Below are 22,390 nucleotides of genomic sequence, written 5' to 3'. Positions count from 1 at the left end.
ATTGTAAATTGGGCACTAGAGATGGGTTCAGGGTGATGAAAGCAGAGCTCCAGGGTGAGGATTTCTAGTTTGTGGTATCTGGATGTTTGATTAGGTGATGATAATGTACATTGTCCCCTTCATTATCTCCTGCAGGTGCTGAGGTAAAGTTAGTGGACTTCAAAACCCTTTTAGGAGGAGTATTGCATACGAAGCTATGGGTGGTGGACAAGAAGCACATCTACATTGGCAGTGCCAACATGGACTGGCGCTCTCTCACTCAGGTAACCACTGGGTCTCTCTTAGTGACGCAACAAAGGATTGAGCAGCATCATGGAATTACGCTCCATCACTTAGGCACGGGGCATGCCACAAGAGTTTGGGGCCTGATAATCAGTTACTGAGGTAGTACCAATGCTCCATAGTCCAGTCCCTTATGCAGCACTTGCACGGCTTGCAACATACTTTGATAACCGTTTGGCTAGCGTTAACCACAGTACTGATTACTATCATTCACATCCCTGCCCCATTAGGAGGGCTACCAACCATACTCCTCCCTGCACAATCTTACCCTTTGCAGGTTAAGGAGCTGGGGGCTGTACTCTACAACTGTAGCTGCTTGGCGCACGATCTACGCAAAATCTTCCAGATGTACAGCTACCTGGGTGAGGAAGGAGCAGCCGTTCCTTCAAGCTGGCCCAATGATTTCTCTGCTGATTCTAGCCTTTCCCACCCGCAGCATGTGCTCCTAAATGGCAGCAACGCCCAGGTCTTCATTTCAGTAAGTATTACTGAATCTTCGTTCAATTTTACCTAGTTTGTGCTACAGCCAAGTATCTTTCTACATCGGGGGATCTTGATGCAATCAAGAAGTGGTACAGCATGCTAATCATCAAATGTTGAATTCAGTGGTTAGCACCGATTACAGGTACATCTCTGTATCTAGTACCACAGCTGAGCATCTTGTTTGCCTGGGATTTTACTTGTTTGCTTCAGTAACCATTTTTGAGGTGTGTTACCTGATGTCTAGGGTCATGGAGGCCAGGTGAGCGCTTCTCACCTTCACGAAAGGTAGCAGGAGGTTGAAGGATGCCTTCAGTTCCCTATGGACCTTGGTTGGTGGATCATGTATCTGACAGTTTCACAGGAGGGTTCTGCAAGGTTCTGATTATGCAAAGTGGGTGGCTGTCTTTCTTTAGAGGGGGTGTAGTCTGACTGAGAAATGAAAGCTTCTGTTAGACCTTTTCTCTGATGAATCATTGATTCGGGTACTGTTGCACTCCCTTTGTACACTTGGTTGTTGAAGGGTTGTTGAAGGGTAGTGAATTTGAGCTGTTGGGGCTTTATCGAGGTGGCAGTAGTAAGTGTGAAAACCTGATGCATTATGACATACTATTAGCTAACCGTAAACTCCATGTTCAGTCAGAGCTATATCTTTTAAATGTATATACATTGGCTTAAACATAGGAAAGTATATCAGAAGGTTGTACCATCGTCAGATTGTGAAATATACCAAGTGGTTTTACAGTGCATAACTGCTCTTTGAGACCTCCTAACTGTGATGGGGTTCAGGGACCTAGACCGAAGAAAGGACTTAGTAAAAATCTGTGATGTTCAGACTCCATAACTCTGGCTACCAGATCCCAGCATAGATTTTCTGTACAAAGTAGAGATGGAGGCACAAAGTTGTCAAATGACAATCCCAACATATCGCTTTCAGTTCATGTCACCACTCCCACTTTGTCACATCTTTCCCTTTCGCTTATATTTATCCTCCCCTCTTGCTTTTCTGCCCATTCTTCCTTTGTTTTAACTTCATCTCAACGAATCACTTGGGAAAGGTAGGACGTAACTGCTAGTGTCCATTCCTCCTTCCAGCCACAGCAGTCCACGCTCTGTCTTTCCTTTCTTCCTTCTCTTCCCTCTCTTTTTCTGTTTATCCTGAAGGCTTATCACTCTCTTTCCCTCTCCACATCTTTCTTATACTAAAAACGTTATTTTTTTTGCACCTTCTTCCACTTCCTTTTTATTTTTTATTTTTGCACCTTCTTGTTGCCCCCTTACCTCGCCAAATCCCTTGGAATAGTTGGGAACTGACTACTATTTCCCCTAGCCTGTTCATGAGTCCATTTTTCTACATACACTTCCTCGCCTTGCATAAAAGATTCAACAACTTGCTTTCCCTGTATCTTTCTGCTGGTAGTTCCTCTGCTTGTGTCATCTACCCTGCTCAGCCTAATTGCTTGCTGTCCCTTCCCATTCATGCTCTTGTCCACGCTTGAACCTTCCTTTGCTCACCCATCCAATGCTTGTAGGAGAATTGACTTAAACGTTTGTCATCCTATTACTGCCACACAGATGTATCTCCCCGAAATACCTAGTGCCAGTGGTCCCGCCACAGCTAGGCTTCAGTTGAACCAATTAGATTGACAGCACCTAACAATGACTTGTATCAGAAAAGGAATAATGGTGGTTGATAGCATGGAGGGAAACGGTGCCCATAAGCTTAGGAAAGGCAGTGGGCAGCCATGTCTGGGCTCAAAGGCGCACTGTCCGCTTACCTTTCAGAGTTCCCCCAGTGCCCTCTGTGCAGCGGGCCGGACTTCTGACCTCGACAGCATCCTCGCCGCCATCGATGATGCCAAGGAGTTTATCTACATTGCAGTGATGGACTACTTGCCACGTTTGGAGTACAGCAACCCCAAGAGGTAGGATACCGACTAAGGCTCCTGCCCACCAGGATTGTTGCATGTGTGGAGAATGGTGTGAGGTAAGATGGCAGTGACGAGAAAAGAGTGCACATATGTGGGCGTAGTCACGGGATGTGATCTAGGGCTATGCAGGATGGTATTTAAGATTTAACCTAGCATTTAGATGTAGGGACTGGACACTGACCTTTCAAACAGCTGAATAAAGCTTGCATCCACCTTTGGCTCTAAAGATAGGTAATGAGCAAGCTTGACACCCTGTGTGCAACACTAAAGATGCTCCTTTCTACAGAAAACTTGGGATTCTGCTCCTGTTCAATAGATAGGCTGTGACTGTGCTCTGATGACATTCAGTTTAGAGTTAGAGCAGCTTCAGTGCTCTGTGGCTGTACAAATAGGTTGCAAATACAGTATTTTTCTGTAGAAAGGTAGCGAGTGCCCTGTGGTTCTTCAGACTATTTGTGAACATGCTGTGTACAGCAAAAAGGCTTGTAAGTGATCTCCCTTTCTTTTGGATGGTTGTGAGTCTGTTGTGAACTGCAAATAAGTTGAGTGCAATCTGGCATTAGAGGCAGGTTGTGAACCAGCTCTTCCCCTTCTTGCAGCGCTCACTCTGGGAGCTGACTGTACACAAAGTTTGTAGCTGTCTTCCGCTTTGTTACCCCATTGGAATTTGGGCTCTTTTTAAAACCTACATGTTTCTCTCACCAAACTCCGCATTTATGCTAGAACACATTGTATTTATTATGCTTTGATATACAGCTTAAAAAAACCAGCAAAACCTGTACAGTATACAAGATGCAAATCCAAATGTTAAAATCCTTTACTAAAATAAACAAAACTCAAAAGAGTAAAAGTGAAAATGTAAAACCATTTTTATCCATAACCATTACGTATTTAATTGTAACCTGTTCATTAAACATACCATGAGGTCTGTAGTTCTTTGCTTTATTTTGGTGTGTTTTTGTCTGACTCATTTTTCTGTCTTCCAGATTCTGGCCGGTGATTGATGATCGAATACGCTCTGCGGCCTGTGATCGTGGGGTTACAGTGCGGCTCCTGATCAGCTGTTGGCCACACTCGAAAAGAGCCATGTTCATTTTCTTGGACTCACTTCAAGTGCTTAGCCGTAAGTCCTTGGAGTGCCCCATCGAAGTGGTGAGTTTTATGACCTCGGAATTGGAAAATGCATAATGAAAACGTCTGAACATCACATGTTATCCCACTATGGATCTCTTATAGATTCACACGGTTTCATATAATCTTTGCTCTCAGGTTGGTAAGCCTCTGTTCTTTCATGTCTTAGTAGCAAATCAGCTATTCATTTTATTGGCCCAGGAACCCCGTTTAGGATTTTATAATGCTTTGTTTATTGAGGTGGTGGAGAGGAATCTGGTCCCAATCTACCTAGGAAGGACTTGTCAGATTGTTTCTCTGCATTTAAAGTTTTAGTCCTCAGTAGCATACTTTTTCAGTTCCAGGTGGTTTCAGAATTTAACCTGGGAATGGAGGGGGGATGGGTGGGGCTTAAATAATGAAGGGCTGGACCAGTCCACAATATCTCAAGATTCCTGCCATGTGTGCAGGTTGTATAACCCCAAAAGCAGCTAATGCCTCCAATGTGGGAGATGCTGCAAAAGCAACAGGTGCTGAAGAGCCGGAAACCATTGAATATGGAGCTGCCAAAGACATACCAAATTTTGGTGGCAGGTGAGCCAGCATCTGCAATGTACCAATACAAGCAAACATGCAATTGCAAAGCCCCCCAGGGTGAACAATGAATGGTGAGCAAGTCGATCAGCTCCCACCGAGCTGCAAGAAGCACAGCCAGATACTCCAACAGAATGTTTAGAATAATTATGTGAAAGCAAGTGCTACATTTATAAAGTTGTTGTTGTTGCTGGTGGTAATACAATTATCAGTATGCATAAATTAAATACTCCATCTTGTCCAGCATGCAATAAATTCCTCTGCATGCTGTTAACAGTGTGCTTATTGGCGCAGTGAAAAAAATGGAAAAGAAATGGTGACAGGCAAGTGACACATCGAAAGACGGAAGTAGCCAGATGCATTTCATACACTGTGGTGGGAGAGCATGGATAGTCCCCAAGTAGGGTGGCTCTCAGGCCTCCTCAATAATGGCGGGGGGGGGAACGCTAATTTTGCCATCCTAAAGGAGACCAGGAAACATAAAATATGTCCCAAACGTTAGAAAATGATAATGTAATCTGAAGTGGTATAGGGAAAAATGAAGATACCATATACTCTCTGCACCAGTATGTCGATACCACTAAACGATCTACCCTCTCTTTTCCATTTTAGAAGAATGGCAGTGTGAAACGGGTGGGTTATTTACGCATTCAAACGCGCTCACTGCACAGGTGTTTCCAATCCTGTCTCAAGCATGGTCAAATTGTCTAAGAAACCGGGGCACCATATTAGACGTTCCTATCCAGGTAAACATTAATCGGGTACCTGGATCAGTAGATAGTTCATTTATCTGGGCATCAATGGGAAGGACGTTTGTCCCTAGCCTGGCATGTTTATATATGATTTTTCTTAATCTAATCTCTTCAACTCAAATATACTGCTGTGGCGCAGGTATATCGATGACATTGGACACTTTAATTTTTGGGAAAGGCAAAAGCGTGACAATTGAGGCCTTTTGTTAGTGGATTAACACATTGAACCCTTACCTTTGCTTTATCAGCAGCAATTCAACTTAAAAGATCCCTTTCTTGGATCTTATGATCACCTTGACTGGGGATGGGGAAAGTTGACCTACTATATACAGAAAACTAGCCAACTGTAATAGTTTACTCCTTCAAAAAAAGGGGGGGGGTTTCCTTTCTGTGCTATTCAATTAGTTATTAACCATTTGGCACATCACAGATATTCCCAATCCACTTTTAGCATGACATGTAAGGATGTTTAAAACAAAAACTCTATAGATTCCTCATTTCACTCAGGTTTATTATTAGGAAATAATTTGATTAAAATGTACACAATCAAAAACAATATATCATCAATTGCTCAAGTCAATAATATTCCATTTCTACACATTGCTAACTTGAATCATGAGTCTTAGCTTGCATGTATTACAAACATTTAGCACGAAACATGACAGTAAATACAATTAAACAATCTTTACAATTAAAAATTATTAAAAACACATGGTCCTTTTGTCGACTCGTTTCGGTGCTTGGGTTTGAATTGAGTAAACGCCTTCCTCAGGACTGAACTTTATTTAAAACCAGTTATCTTCTTTCTAAAAAATGAATATATACAATTTGTATCAAAATTTCCTCACTGTGAAAATGGGTCCCTACTGTTACATGTCATGTTTCTATCTGCGAACCTTGTGGATTATGATATTGACCAACCTTGCTTACTTTTATTGCTCGTTATCTATTGTTTTCATGGAATACTGGCCCGACAGTTTTACTATCAAGGTTCTCTTCGTGGGTATAATTCGATTATCTCAACCACGGTGCCTATAAAGATAGGGAAATGTCTGGTAAAATTTATATTTTTAATTGACCAGGAAATTAGTTATTAGATGGTTTTGTCACTATTACTTAACTATTGATGTTGTGACCTTACCCATCTGTATCACCTTCAAACTTGGTTCTACACTTCTACTGTTTTCATATGCCTATATTGTGCGCTGGTTACAGTCATGGCATTACCTCCGTAACCTAAGGGATTAAATGAGGACATTATTGATGGCCCTTAGTTCCTCTGCACGATAGAGTAAATATTTTCTCTTGTCCTAACCAACTTACTTGAAGGCCTTGATACTACGAGAGACTTAAGCTCTTCTGGCTTTATCTTTACATCTCTTCGCAGCCCTGGTCGGTTTCGGGGATTTTTACTTTTTTCTCCCTCTTTTTTTATCTGGGAAACTCTCTTCTTCTGAAGATAGTTTACTCCTTTACAGGAGTCACCACCCAAACGCTCTGAGGGACAATTTAGCATATGGACAATTTTTGTGTCTACACCATCATGTAGCTCCATGCAGGACTACAACACTGAGGCACAACAACTAGCAGACAATCTGGAAAAACAAGAGTACCCGCACACAACATCAGAATAGCCAAGAAACGGGCTGAAAATACCAACAGAGAGGCACTCTTGGAACACAATACAAAACAGCAGGCAGACACTCTGACGTGCATTACAACATACCAACCAGACTCAAATAGAATTCGTAAGATTATCAAAAAGCACTGGAGTATCTTACAAACAGGCTATTCGTCTATACCGCAACCCTGGTTTGCCTTCAAACTCCCCACGAATATGAAGGACCTGCTCATACATACTAGACCATTATTACCCTAAGATTGGATCAGAGACCTAACGCCTGTGATGGGGCACTTCCCTTGCCATTGTATGTGCATGTACTAATACGACAAAGGAAGGAAAAACTGACAAACACATTGAACTGGATACAGAAGAGACTTACTAACTGTAATACCACCAATTGCATATACACGCAGATATGCCCTTGCAACAAAAGGTATATCGGTATGACTCTATACCATAGGCTATGGAAGAGGGCCCTCTACCAAAGCCAGGGGGTAAGAGAGGTATTCAGGGAAGTGGATACACCCTCCGGAGTCAACTATTCCTAACCAGAAGAATCCCAACCCGTAAGGGCTTAGAATTAGACATACGAGGCGTAACCCATTCAAGTGCTGCAAAGGAAGCAACTCATGTTTGTTAGTTAACCCTCACACACCCTATTGGTGTCATGCTTCGTCATAGGGTTCACCCCAACTCCTAAAAGTCAGGGTAGGCTCGACCGTATTTCAGGGAGCGCTTAGGAGAGGTAGGGCAGGGTTCTAAATATAAAAATCCTACTGCATTCCCCAGGTATCCCTTTATTGGCGGGGACATAGTGGATATTAAAAATATATATACAAGGGGTCATCCGGAGGTAATGGTCCTATGACCCTAATGTCATGTCAACATGTTACAGCCCTTGATTGAAGGCCTCTTAAGTCTCGGGCTGTCTTCAGAGCAAAATGAGATTCCCTCCCTGGATTTAAATAAAGGATTTTCCTATATGTTTATGGTGACGGAGCAGAAAGCTGCTCCCTTGTGAATTGAATGGAGGGTATACTTATCTCTCCATCCAGTTTTGTACTAAATAAATCCGCCTGCAAGACCAGAGTGTGAAGAAACAAAAACAAAACAGTTTTGCATTTTATCACATTTTACTCACACTCACATCGTGCTTGGTGTGCTCTCACTCCATTCACTCAGTGATCTGTGACAAAAAGAATGAGCTATTCCTGGGCAATCTTGTCCACCAAACTGCCACTTACAGCATGCAGCCAATACTCGCATTGTATTTATATTCATAGAACCGTTAATACCAATTAAAACACACTCCACTACACTGCCATAACTGTATTCTCACATCGATGTCCAAACAGGCAACCACTTCGTTTATCATCTCTAAGTTGAGTGTGGTGCCCATATTAATCAGCCTCATTTGTGTAGGTATTTATTTCATATGGTTCTTACCCTACTAGGGAGAATAGTATGTATCTCAAGGGGTGTGGGAAAGGAGTAGCCTTGTAGTCATAGGCTGCATGGTAGTCAGGTAAAAAAAAGGTGCAGAAACAAGGTTAACAACATGTGTTCCCAAATTGTGTAAACGCTTAAGCCTCAATGCTCCGTATCGCTCGTAGGGGGTTCGTATTGTCACTTACTACCTCAAAGCTCCTGACCCTCACATCACCTGTTCGGGTCCCGCATCTCCCGGCATTTGGACTCTATTTAGCCGGGACACGGTTTAAAAAGGCTATGGTCATTGTATCTACTTGTCTGACGGGCAAAGCTCTGTCTCAGACTCGTTCGTATCGCGTCACTTCCAGCAAGTGCTTTGTCGGACTACAACAACCTATGACTACCAGATCGGTAAAAATAAACATCACGGAACACCGTAGTAATATTCGGTGTCACAGAATAAAGACCAAGATATGCACACACTTCACAAACCAGGGACACTCACCAGAAGACTTGTGTAGGATGATCCTAGAGGCACACCCACACATGAATAAGAATGCTCTCTTCAGAAGAGAACAACATTGGATTTGTCCCTCCACACATAAATGGGGTTGCTAAATGAAGACATTCCATGGAATGAATTGAATGGACAATCAATCTTATCCCATCAATCCCATGAACATGTAGGTAATTTGAATGATAGCTCCACTACTCCAGCTCCCTCCAACCCATTGAGTTTTCCAGGGGCTGGCCATTCATCTACACTTTATATCTCTTCATTATCTAGTATTTGGTCTACTGTGAGCTCATACACATTATTCCTATGAGTTTCATGTGGTTCTGTTGCACTCAAGACTCAATTTATCACCAATCCCCTGATCCACCAGGATGTTCTGTAGATTGGCTAGACATGCACACTTCTTGTCTCTCCACCCCCAGGTACCTTGGTTGCCTCGGTTACCTCGAGCGTACATACAGTAGCAACCACTACCTTCAATAGATGCATGAGTCCCTACTGGACATGACACTTTGGTTCCCATCAGTGTCCAGCCGCCAGTCGTTGGATTTCCCAGCAGCCCTGGCAGAACACAGTTCATTAGAAACTACACTTCCCATGAGCTTGTTGTATTTTTGTCATTCCTTCTGGCCACACACCATTACCGAGAGCCACATGATCGATGCTGTGTTCGGCTGATTCATGGACATGTTTCTCTCCCTCCGCAGACCATTGCTGATATACTAAACAGCTTATGGTGCCGGTCAGGCATTTCCGAATCTCCACCTTCCGCACCAGACGACATGCCATTGTGACACGGCCACCGCATGATTAGTTGATACATGAGTTTCCGGCGACAATAATTTTACTTAATTTGCAGTCCCGGACCCCGAAAAAACTGCCCCATAAACTATCCCCTGATCCAGGTACCTGATTAACGTTTTTACCTGGATTGGAACGTCTAATATGGTGCCCTGGTTTCTCTGACAATTCATCTATGCTTGAGACCGTATTGGAAACACCTGTGCAGTGAGCCTGCTTGAATGCATAAATAACCCACTCTTTCACTACTGCCTTTCTCCCAAGCGGGGTCATTCAGTCCTAATGTCACACCAACGCAGTGAGTACTTGACATCTTCATTTCCCTCCTATACCACCTCAGATTACATTATCCTTTTCTAACGTTTGGGGCATATATTATGTTTCCTTGTCCCTTTTAGGATGCTAAAATTAGCTCTCCCACCACAGTCTATGAAATGAATCTGCCTGCTTATGTCTTTAGATATGTCACTTGCCTGTCACCATTTCTTTCTTAATTCTTTTACTGTGTCAAAAAGCACACTGTTGTTAAAAGCAGGTTGAGGAATTTATTGCATGCTGGACAAGATGGAGTATTTGACTTATGCATAGTGATAATTTTATTTTTATTACAGTTCGGTCTTCCTAAAAAGGTACACCATATTTAAGTTCCACCAGTGATTAGTTTAACATCCCCACTAATTAGGACGATTCCAAACACTGTGTAAATGATATACATTTTTTTGAGTCCTGACGAATTGCTGTTTGACTTTTTGTGACAGATTAGGCAAGAACCATGTTGACCTTTTCTTAGAGCAACCAGAGAACATTATATCAAGGGTTAACATTTTTATTTTAGTCAAACCAGCAGACTCAATTTGACTTGAGAGCACAACTTAGTCTATTTTTCTACTCTACCCCACGCACTTTTTCTCTTTCAACACATTTATCTACACTTTACGGCCCTAAACCCCACTTATAGCTTTGAAACAAAAGATCTCTGCAAAAGAGCCCCCTTACGGGTGCCCGTCTTCTCAATGAAGTATGTCATCAGTGAATAACAATACAGCTAGATCATCTTGCAGGATTTCCATAAATTTTGCTGTGAATAAACCTGGACAATTTTTATACCCTTGCAGTCATAAACTATACCAATATTGTACAATACCATCAAGTGGCAGTATGGTATCCTGAGTCAGTTGCTATGGTTTGACTAAAGAAACCATTAGCAATATAGAGTAAAAAAAATGTTGGGCCTAATTGATCATTAGTCTAGTACTATGAACGGTTCTGCACCTCGTATGTACCAGTATGAGAAGTCCAACCTGGAGTGGCCTTGCAAGCAAAAAAACAATTGATTTAACCCAGATCTGTGATTGAGGGTGAATGTTTGATTTGATCAGCATTACATCCATCATCTGCTCTTTTTGCATTTGTCACCTTAAGTGGGAAGGGTATGCCCAGATGTGGGCCCCGTACTCTCTATTCACCAGATTCAAGCTAGCCTGACTGATGATACCCTGAAACAGGTCCCAGGATGCTTGTTTCCAGTTCAGGGAGTACCTGGCACTGCAGTTCGGCTGGACTGTTCCCTTAGAGAGCATGACCTAGACTGATATGCAAATGCCTGGGTCCAAACTGGAATGGCGTGTCGAGCAAAACCGCATTGTATTTAGACCAGATCTGTGACTGGGGATGAATGTTTGGTTTCTTCAGCATTACGTCCATCACCTATTCTTTTTGCATAAAAATAAATAAAGGCAGAAGGGACAGAACCTAACACACGTCCATGGATATTAACAAAGGTACATACTATGCATATACAATCACAAATTGTAGGTGAACTTTCTGCTATCTAAATTATTTATCCAATTTCGTCCAAAATTCAAAGTCCTAGGATTAGTAGATTGTTTTGATGGTCGATAGCAGAACAACCGTCGATGGTTTGGTCATTGAGTCATGGGTACATCAGACTCTCTTCAATCACTAATGAAATTTGTCCCCTCCAACAATAAATAAGTCTGACCAGCACCTATTAAGACATGACAAAACTGAAAATTAAATCTCTTGGGCAACAAAGATCAATCAGTTGGCCTTCAGCAAATAACTCCTGACGATCAATAAATTGTAGTGTTTTTCAATCCTGTGAATCACAGTTGGGCATAAACATTTAAATATTTGTCTAGATGTTGCTCTTCTATGAGATGGTTTAAAGAATCAAATTGACTGGATCACTGAGCACTGCAGTTGACATGTTTGGTTGTGATTGTTTAAGCTTGACTCTTCTCAATACAACTATTGTTGAATAGCTTGGTACAAACCAAGGTTAATGTGGACAATGTCTCCAGCATTATTGCCCTATCATAATTTTCATTTTACAAACTACCTGCATAACTCAATGGCTTCAATGATTTAAGCAGCTGCGCTTGTGTTTGCATCTATGAACCTGAGGAATTAATCATTAAAACTGCGCATGTCGTCATTCTATTATAGCTAAAGATCACGTGAGATCTGAGGTATGTCTGAAGGATCTGCCCAATTAGAGTCTGTAAAGTTGAGCAACAAGACGTACGTAGGACTGTGCATTACTCGATGCTCCTCCTGCTAGTAATCTAAATTTTCATGGACGTAGTCTTCCTGTTCAAGGACTTTGTGTAACATCGTACTGCATTCTGGAAGATTTGATTGGGACTCACTTCAGTTTGTTCTATTGCACTTAGAGCTGAACATTTTTTATGAAAGAAACTTCTAGGACTGGAACATTAACTTCTTCTTGGCTGTGTCAATGGAACAACGGTTTGTGGAGTTTGGGAGGACATGAAAACAGGGCGAGAGAGAGGCCAGGCCATGGTGTAACTATAAACAAGGACAAAGTGGAGGGGTGGGGGGCAACAAGAGAATATGCAATTAATGCCATTGGACTGGTGGCAACTCCGACTGATTAACGGTTGGTGGGGTCTGGGGGGGACATGAAAAGAGGGCAGGTGAGAGGCCGGGGAAGAGGTGGAATAAACTGAGCGGGAGGTGAGGGAATGATGACAGCAACAACAGGGGATGGAAGGGTGGAAGCTGAACACACCCACAGTACAACACAAGCAGGAAATAAATTAAAAAGTAGTCCCCCAAATAACAGAAAAACAACCACAGCTTAAAGATACCGTACTTGGGCCCTACTCCGTATGAAGAAATGCAAGGGAAAAAAGAAGAACATGGAGGCAGGACTGACCACCAGCAAGCAAGGATATTTTTTTAAAACCCTGAAACAAACAAATGAAAAGCAGTGGGTAGCCTGTTAGCCAACAAATAAGTATACTAAAGTATACAAGAGTTCTCAAATGCTCGACCTAAAAAGAAAGGAAAAATAAAACATAGGAACTCAATGGCCTGGCGCAATTGTGATTTACTCGATTCAGATTTAATAAACTCAGAAATAGGAACAAATGGAAAACAGGCAGAGCGCAGCGAAAAATGTACAAAATAGAGCGAACTGTTACTGGCAATCTCAACCGAAAGTCTAAGAGTGGGCGAGGACCATAAAGCAACTAACTATCGTCTCGATTTTCAGCTACTGAGACCATAATCCGATTTGTTTATATAGAATTGTACGCAGTTGAATACTAGACCGTTAACGTGGTCTAAAGACCACTGTAAAAGCAAAACATGTAAAAATTGATGTGTGTAAACCTGTAACATGTTATTCTGTGGAATCACATCTCCATTCTCAGACTTGCTAGTGTTTACTGGTTGTTTCCAGACCCTCAAATTGCAGGTAGTTTGTTCCAGAGAAAAATGAGTAGCTACCATTGTAAGTCTGAGTGATCGCTCGAGATATAACTGACTGACTTTCCACCTGTCTTTCAGAAATTGTTCGTCGTTCCATCCACTGAGAAGCAGAAGACGTTTCCCTTCAGCCGTGTCAACCACAACAAGTACATGGTGACGGACCGGATCGCGTATATCGGTATGTGCTTGGGTGTGACAAGATAGCCTTGTAAGGGAGAGGACCGGAGGCCATAAGAATATTAATGAAGTCCAGGATTCAGTGAGGTTCTAAACCTAGATGGAGCGCATATAAGAGAGATGCTAAGTGGATTGTGTAGATTGGGTAACCTGGGGCCTAATCTAGTGTTTGGCGGGCAGGGTATTCTGCCACAAATGTGGGGGTGTACGCTGTCTGCCATCCTGTTTGGAGTCAGGCGGACTATTATGCTTCTGATGGAGTTTGGGCCTTCGATGTTAATACATCATACCATCAGCCCTATTTCGAGTGAGCAATCTGATGTATTTTGTTTCAGTTTGGGAAGGCCAGCGAAACCCTGCAGTCCCGAACAGGGAAACATGACCCACTCCCCAGACCCTCAAAGTCAGGGTCTTTTTAAAAAAAAAAAAAATTACCAAAAAAAGACTCCATGTTTGGGATTTAATTTTGGGAAAACAAAAAAGTTTTGAGAGTGGCTGACAGTTTAGTAAGTAGTCACCAAGTTTCAGTCAGTGCTTTCAGAGGAGCTACCATGATGGCGGTTACTCTGAAGGCACCAAAGTCGCTCCACGTCCGGTGATAGGGTGGGCAGAGAAAGACCTCTGCTACCCTGACGGTCGGCAGGCTGCTCACTAAACTGTAAATCTGGCCCGTGGCGCCTTATTTAGAGTTCGGCAGACGGGATATACTGTCACAAGCGTGGGAGTTGGCCTTTTCACCGTATTACAAGTGCATTTTAGTGCAGTGGGTTCATCACACCCCTGGACTCTGTACCACTGAACTTAACTTCCCTAATGATAAGTGTGTCCTGTAGTTATGCGCACCTGGTCGGTCTAGGACCAGGCCAAAGGACTGCTGATGTTGTGACCAGAAAAAGTGTATAGGGCACTTGTAAAATGTGGCCAGGATATCGTCACGTTTTGACGGAGTATCCCATCCGCCAAACTCTAAATTTTAGAAATGAAGACCATCTTGATCTTCTCTCCGTCTGCTTCTGTAGTGTTCAGGATGAGAAATTAGAGATTGCTGCCAAGCAAGATATGTTCCCATTAGCATTAAAACAACTGTTTCATATTTCCATTCTGATCCTAATCTGAACAATAATTTGGATATGATACAATAACGACCCTTTTATAGACACAAGATAAATATGCTATGGGCCACAAGCCAAGGGTAAGGGCATATAATCTGGGTGAAAGGCAATTATGAATGCCAATGCCCACTGGGACATTCATTAATAGAGTTCTAAAATGCTCAGCAGAAGCAACAGGAATTTAAAAAACCTCTTTGGAAGATCAATTTAAAACAATCTAATAAAACCTGCCTGCTGTTGTCTAGTACACTCAGCAAGCAATTTGTTTGATACTAAAATGCGATCTGAAGCAGCAGTAAAAACTGTGGGAGTCATTCTGATTTGCTGGTGAAGCATTCGTACAATGGACAAATCAAAGTTTTAGAAAGCAGGTCTTTGTCACCAGACTGTTCTCTTTTGAGCAAGGTGATTCTTTTTGTGGCATTCGGAACATTTCACTGCCTGTTCTAGTAGATCCTTAAGCAGATCTCTCTCAATTTTTAATTAGTAGTTCATTTCTAACAGACTAGAAGTTGTACGTAGACAATGTATACAGTTTTTTCCACGTTTTCACAGAGGGTATTGTTGTCCTATTACCCGTTGTTGTTTGGCCATGCCACCAGTAAGCCAACCATTCACCTACATATCAGCAGGCTTGTATGAATTTATGAAAATATACTGTTTCTCTAAACAATATTGTTTTTAAGACAATGATTCAAATATTTTTCAATGGGCCAGAGCCATGATTACAGGGCAAAGCTTTGATGGGTACAAATGTATGAGGAAACATTCTTCCTACTTGGAAATCTTTGACTAGTGTTCTGTTCAGTTGCTTTTAGCTTGATTTACTGTGCACCAACAGACGAGCACCAACCATATGGAATGACTTGCGGCATCTCCCTAAAAGACCGGCCCAAATTACTAGACCATGTCCTCAATTTACAAGCTGCACAGTTCATGTTCTCCATCAGTGATGTGCAGCTTGGGTTCTGGGGCACATTGAGAACCGGGTTCAAGTCCAGGAATATCGATCTTCCTCTTAGGGAGGCTCACTCCGACGTCAAAAGTGATGAATAACAATAATGTAGTGTTCTATGCCTCTCACTATTGAAATTGCGTTAAAGAACATTCCATTCCATCATCACAGGCTCCCCTGTGCGTTACAGAACAAGAACAATCCTATTCACATAGACTCGGAGCAGCCTGAACTATTAAGTTGTGCCCTCTACGCAAAGAAACACAATTGGCACACCCACAGGTTTGCTTTGAGGTAGGTACAGATGCAATTGGAGTGCACTAGCTGGGTAAGGGCTACACATATGAATCAGAGCTATTTAGATTTTTCTCATGAAGCCACCAACGATACCATTCCGGTAAAGAGCATTTCTCTTGAGAGGATAGTCATTCCTGAAGTCTTGGCCTCGCCTCTTGACTGCTCTTGACTCTTACTACTCCCGTCTCTAAGTATCCATTGTCATGTTGATTAGTTCTCCCCACTCTCGTACACCATTTCCAGGCCATAAGTTTGTGTGTGTGTATGTGTGTGTGTGTATATATATATATATATATATATTTAAACTCCAGTATGAAATGTCTTTCTGGTGAATAATTTCCCTAGAGATTTCTCACCATATCAATACTCCATCTAGACTTCAAACTACTTCTTCCCTAGTAATGAGCTAATGACCCTCCACCATCACCAGTTGCCCCCATGCTGATCCAGCTACAACTCCGCACTGGACGTGATGTTACAATAGTGTATTATGCCAGAACCTGTGCTGTGACGTCTGTTTCTGGTTTTCTCTGGTTTTTGCAGTAACTGGGTCAAATGTTTCCTCAAAAGACCTTGGGTTTCAACCCACAAGATGTCTGGGGTTGGGGCTCAATGTTTTGGCATGTTATTCTTGCACTACCAGGCTTTCATCAAAGAGCGAGAGGACCAGATATCTTTTGCCAAGAACTCCCCCCCCCCCCCCCCCCCACACACACACAAAAAAAACCCCAGCTAAAAGCACTATTAGAAGGAGAAATCTTCTTCCTTGAGGATAATGTCTCTTTCCAGGGGACATTCAGAATCAGCATGCTGTTTGGAGACGCACAACCCTTTCTTGATATCTGGCAAACTCCTGGCACAGAAGACGTCAAGGCTGGAGTTTTCTGATCCTTCAGCTGGACAAACGCAAGTTAAGGCCTTCTAGCTAGCAATGCTGGATCTTTTCAGGACGACCAGCAATCCTCTTGGCTACTCTCCAAGTAGCCAGACGCCAAGGGGGTGGGGGGTAATATCCTGTGGTTGTAGCATCTCTAGTGTAAAGCGCTACTTCACATCTCACGCATGCTGACAGGTACTTTGTCTGAGCTTTGTTTTACGCTTTCCTTGGTTAACTGGCAGTACTCAGTCCTACCTCCAAGGGAGGTACTGAGGTACTGCTTTGGGATTAATTTATTAGGTGAGCAGTATGGTCACTCTGCCACTGAATCAGATGTAGAATTACCTTAAATGAGAAAACCTATCAAAGAACGCTATTAACCCAACCTCCCATGACTGCCACTGACTTTACAGCACAGTAGCTCTCGTTCTAATCTGGCAGCATGCCAGTGCACTACAAAGCTTTGTAGCATTACATTACCCAGCCCTAAAGTATAGGACCACAAAAAATGGGTAGTTGAGAGAGGGGTTACTATTGATGTAGAGTCCACCAGTAGAAACACAAAAGATGATGGGGAGGATTGCTTGCAATAAGGCAACCACTGTGAATGACTCTGGGTAGTATTCCAATCCATCATTGTTTATCCTACCATGCCAGCTCCGTTTGGACCCAGTTGTATGCAATTCTGTCTCGACCCAAATCCAATAGCAACAGTCCATACCTGGTCCTCCCTGACCTGGAACATAAACCACCCAAGGCTGGTTTTCCCACGCAAGGGGCTCTTCACCAGCACCAAGCACCTTCTGAGTGCAGCTCCAATTCTGTCTGTCTCATGGTTGAAGGGAGCTCTTGGTGCTCAGCAGACAGTAGAAATGCCAAACGCAGCAGTGATCCCTCATATTCATCAACTGCCAGGGTTCAGGAATACCAGTAGATAGCTCAGTGGTTTAGCTTTTCCTGTAGTGGGTCAGTGTGTAACTGCAGGCATAGGTGCTAATTCAAGGATAGCAAATTTAGACATTTTTAACGAATTGAATGTCATCACCATGGTTAACGTTAAAACTTGTTATTTATAGTATTGTTGAATGGATATACATAAGGTATGCAACCTTGTTGATATTTCCATCAGTTGTATTTCAGAAAACTGAGCACCAAAATGTTGTGTTGCAAAATACTGTAGTTGGAATATCGACTAACAAAATATCTTGAAGTTGGGTATGGTTCTCTCGTAGGAGATTTCCATGTATAGTCATAAGCACTGAATAGTCTAGCCTACATGCAGGGACCCCAGACCACTTCTTCAATATATATCTCCTTAAGTGTAGACCTTTGCCTTTCTTTGTGAAGGCCTCCAAAGATACTTAAGAAAGACAGATTATGCAGCCTATATTCGTTAACTACAATGGCCGAATTCTTCATCATGAAGTCAAAAAGGGACAGGCCTAAGTATTTGTGTATAATTTCAAGATGTTTTGGCAAACCGCATAAATCTCCTTCACAAACCTTTTTTTGTGACTGAGATCGAGAGAAGGTAGTGTATCCTCATAAGGCGTGGCTGGTCCATTTGGGCCGAAGGGCCCTGCCCCGCCCCCTTTTTCCCCAGTAGGAACCGTGTCGGTCAGGCTGAACAAAAGTCAGCCTGACAGACACTATTCACTTTCAGTTTAAGCAGCCAGGAGACACACATGTGCATTTAGCGCTGGCTCCTGGCTAACTAAACTTTGCTGGGCTGAGAAAGTCACAGCTCCGTTGGGTGTGACTTTCTCAGCTCAGCAAAGGTTGCTGTGGCCCTCCCCTCAGTGATGAGGGATAGCGTCACTGATTGCCTCGCACCTGGGCGCTTCAGTTTTAAGCTCTGAAGCGCCCAGGGTCGAGTGTCAATCAGTGACACTTCATCACAGAGTGGAGTGGCGTCAGTAGTCTCCCTGACCCGATCCCACTCTGTGATGACGATAGGACTGCCGCCTTCCCTCATTGGCTGACCTTACGTCAGCCAATGAGGGAAGGCAGCAGTCCCAAGCCTCCTGGAACCTCCACACAGAGCAGAGCTGGCTGAAGGTAAGTGAGATTTAAGTTCTTTTTACATTGTTTGGTGCGTTCGTGCATGCATGTGTGAATGTTTGGGAAAGAGTGTTGTGAATGAATGTGTTTGTGTGTGTGTGTGTGTGTGTGTGCCTGGTTGTGAGTATTATGTGTATGTGAGCGTGTGTGCGTGTCCCGCCTGCCCCCCTCCCCCCAAAACTTACCGGCCATCACTGATCCTCATAGGCTATCAATATATGGTTAAAAATAGTGCCTGTGCCTTTAAGAACCCAGAGACCACCAGTATCCCATCATGGTCAGCAGGTGGCAGTTGCTTAAGCTCTTTATTCCTGCTCTTGCGGACAGGACCCTGAAGCATTGATCTTGGCCTTTTTGTGTGTTTTTTTTCCCTCAAAATTCTCTACAGAAATTGGTAACAACGCTTTATTCTATGTCTTTCATCTCTCCCTGCCTTTTTCTGTCGTTTTCTGACTGAAAAGTGAGGTGTTTTGTCAAAACAAATTCCTTCATTATTTGACAAGTGCCCAAGATGTGGGAGGAAGAAGGCCAAAATAGACCCTCATGATGTCTGTATCATCTGTCTGCTACCATCTCATGTTCCTGACGCATACCATCATTGCAGGAATTTTTCGTGATTCACCTTATTTGAAAGGAAGAAGATTCACTTTAATGGGACTGAAGAGAGACAGTGTCACCAAACACAGCCTGAAGGTGGGACCTCAGAGCGATGGGAAGTTCAGTCCCCCACCAGGGCTCTTTCCTCAACCTCTAGAGGAGATGGAAGGTCTGAAAAGAGTTTTTCTGGCAAAAAATAAATTTGTCATAGTCTATGTCGAGAGGATCGATGTGAATGCAAGTTACAGCTCCTACTTGTTAGCCGTCAAGAGCTGGATCGTCACCGAGAAAGCAACGTCCTTCGTTGTCTTGGCAACCCCAGTCGAAGTTAAAAGGCCATACACCATCGACTCGCAGGCTGAGTCAACGTTAAGGGGTGCATAGTCGTCGGAAAGTGGCTTGAGGCTGAGGAGTGAAACAACTTCTAACATCGTAGTGAAATGTCAACGTCGTAGAATTTCTCGACATCGAGGAGACAACATGAGATAAGAAAGAAGAGAAGAATATATTCTTCTCCAGACTCTCAACATTCAAGAGCATATTACTTTCTCCTATTCTGGTGCCATGATCTTGGTCTCCTCATCCTACGTCACCTGCTCCAACTCTGTCTAATCCTCTACCACCAACGGCACTACCGGCACAACCATCTTCGGCTCTTCCACCACCACCTCCTCCAGTGACTCTAGAGGCACTCCAGCTCCGAGGAATAGGTCGCACTCTCCAACGTGCCACCGTTCTCGCCATCATGGCGATCATAGTCCTAAATTGTAAAGGCCGCCGCTGAGGCCACCAGTGTCGCGCGGCCGCCGCCCTCAAACTAGTGCCGACTGGGGCGGACCGCCCTCCTCTAGATACGCCAGTGCTTCACAGTGCATACTTTCACATTCCAATCGCCAGAAAGCATTGAACATTTTAAAGATTTGTTGTAGGACAGGACCATTATCAGTACTTAGTACTTCTATGTGGCCTAAAGTCAGCACCCAGAACATTTTCAAAGTGCATGGCAGTGGTGGCAGCCCATCTGAGAAAGCACTGAATCTTCGTCTATCTATACCTAGACGATTGGCTCATAAAGGCGTCAACATCTCAGGAAGCCCAACTTCACTTCAAGTTGACCTGCTATCTCTTTCAACAGTTGGGGCTTCATGCCAACCGTGTCCTTCGGAGGAACAATGCTTATCAATACTTCGGAAATGTCATACTCTCATGAAGGTATTTTATTCTATGGTGAGGTTAATATCATCTTTTCTCATGCATCTTCCTCATCCCAAATTCTCGCCTCCCCATGCGGTCTCTCCAAGAATGTCTAGAGGACCAGTGGGACCAACTGACGAGTAACTGTGAAGACAAGATCAAATCGTCCATATTGCAAAACAATCCTGAAATGGTAGTGCTCTCCAACCAATCTTGTGCAAGGCCTACCGTTTCACCAACGAGTCACCTCTCAGACCATTGTGACATATGCATCACTACTAGGATGGGGAGCCCACCTGTATCGCCTCCATATTCAGTGCACATGGTTGGACAGAGAGATTACTTACCATATCAATCTCCTAGAGCTCCGCGCAGTTCATCTAGCTGCCGGCCTTTCACCCATCATTCACAACCATGACCCTGCTTGTTCAGACGGACAATATAACCACCAAGTACTACCTCGACAAGCAAGGGGAACTAGATCCAAAGCCTTATCACTAGAGGTCCAGGCGATTTGGAGATGGCTCTTACCCGCAAACCTGGAAATCACTGCAAATCATATCCCAGGTGTCCAAAATGTTCAGGCAGACGCGCTCAGCAGAGTTCTCAACGAAAACCATGAATGGGTCATGCACGATTAGGTTGTACAAAATAGCTTCCAAATGTGGTATACCCCAACAATCATCAACTTGTTTGTCACCGCAGAAAACAGAAAATGCAGTGGCTTCGCCTCCAGGTACTACCATTCGCGGACACTGGGTAATACCCTGTGTATCGACTGATCTGGCAACTTATTTACACCTTGATTCCCCTGATCCCGGCCGTCCTAATTAAGCTGTCTCACTCGAGAGCCAAGATGACCCTCATAGCTCCAGAGTGGCCATGTCAGTGGTGGTTCACTTACCTCCTTCACCATTCCGAGCATCCACATCTCAAACGTCCATGCAGACCAGACCTACTAATGAAATTCGGAGGCCAGATAGTTCACCCCAATCTCTCCTCCTTGAATTTGGATGCATGGCTCCTGAGCTAGTGCAATACGGACATTTGAACTGGTCACAAGACAGATTCTCAAAGAGGCTAAGCGGCCTTCCATGTGTCCGCATATGCCTTCAAGCGGAAGAGATTTTCCATTTGGTGTTCCTCTAAGAACATCGACCCTACTATATGCCAAGAAGTTGTTGTTCTTCCATACTTTCTATACTTGACTAAATCTGGCTTGCAATTCTCTTCTATAAATACTCACCTGGCAGAGTTTACTGCCTACAGAAAACATCTTTCACAAACCTCTTTTTCCAAAACCCCTGTGATAAAGGATTTTTAGAAGGGTTAAAGAAGGTTTTCCCTCTCATTAGGCGTCCCTTACGTCCCTGGGAACTTAACATTGTGCTTTTACACCTTGTGCAATATCCCTTTGAGCCTATTCACAAAGCCTTTCCGCAACACCTTTCTTGGAAGACTGCTTTCCTTGTAGAAATAACATGCGCTCACAAGGTTAGCGAGATCCAAGCAATATTTTCTCACGAACCATACACAGTCTTCCACTCCTACAAAGCGGTCATAAGGACTCACCTGAAATTCCTCCCCAAGGTGATTTCTGACCTCCATGTCAACCAGACCATCTTATCACATACATTCTTTCAGAATCCCTCTACTCCAGCGGAAATAACTCTTCATTCCCTGGATGTGAGGAGAGTTATAAGATTCTATTGTGTTTAAACACAGGACATCCGCAGATCAAATTAACTGTTTATCAACTATGATCCAGTTCATACAGGTTTAGTCACATCCAAACAATATATTTTTGGATGGATAGTTGCCTGTATCCGGTTGTGCTAT

The 22,390-nt window shown here is 43.3% G+C and overlaps 1 protein-coding gene across 1 annotated transcript in view; it reads left to right on the top strand.

The window, feature by feature from the left end:
* Positions 1-22,390, top strand: part of LOC147691898 (5'-3' exonuclease PLD3-like) — a 93,369-nt gene that overhangs the window by 50,095 nt on the left and 20,884 nt on the right. The window contains exons 9-13 of the mRNA XM_086938171.1: positions 136-263; positions 560-760; positions 2,548-2,687; positions 3,680-3,845; positions 13,360-13,459. Coding sequence (XP_086794297.1) covers positions 136-263; positions 560-760; positions 2,548-2,687; positions 3,680-3,845; positions 13,360-13,459 — 735 coding nt within the window. The remainder of the gene's footprint in view (positions 1-135; positions 264-559; positions 761-2,547; positions 2,688-3,679; positions 3,846-13,359; positions 13,460-22,390) is intronic.

Source organism: Lissotriton vulgaris, chromosome 9 (assembly GCF_964263255.1).
Source record: "Lissotriton vulgaris chromosome 9, aLisVul1.2, whole genome shotgun sequence".
NCBI lineage: Eukaryota > Metazoa > Chordata > Amphibia > Caudata > Salamandridae > Lissotriton > Lissotriton vulgaris.
This window is presented reverse-complemented; position numbering and strand designations above follow the sequence as displayed.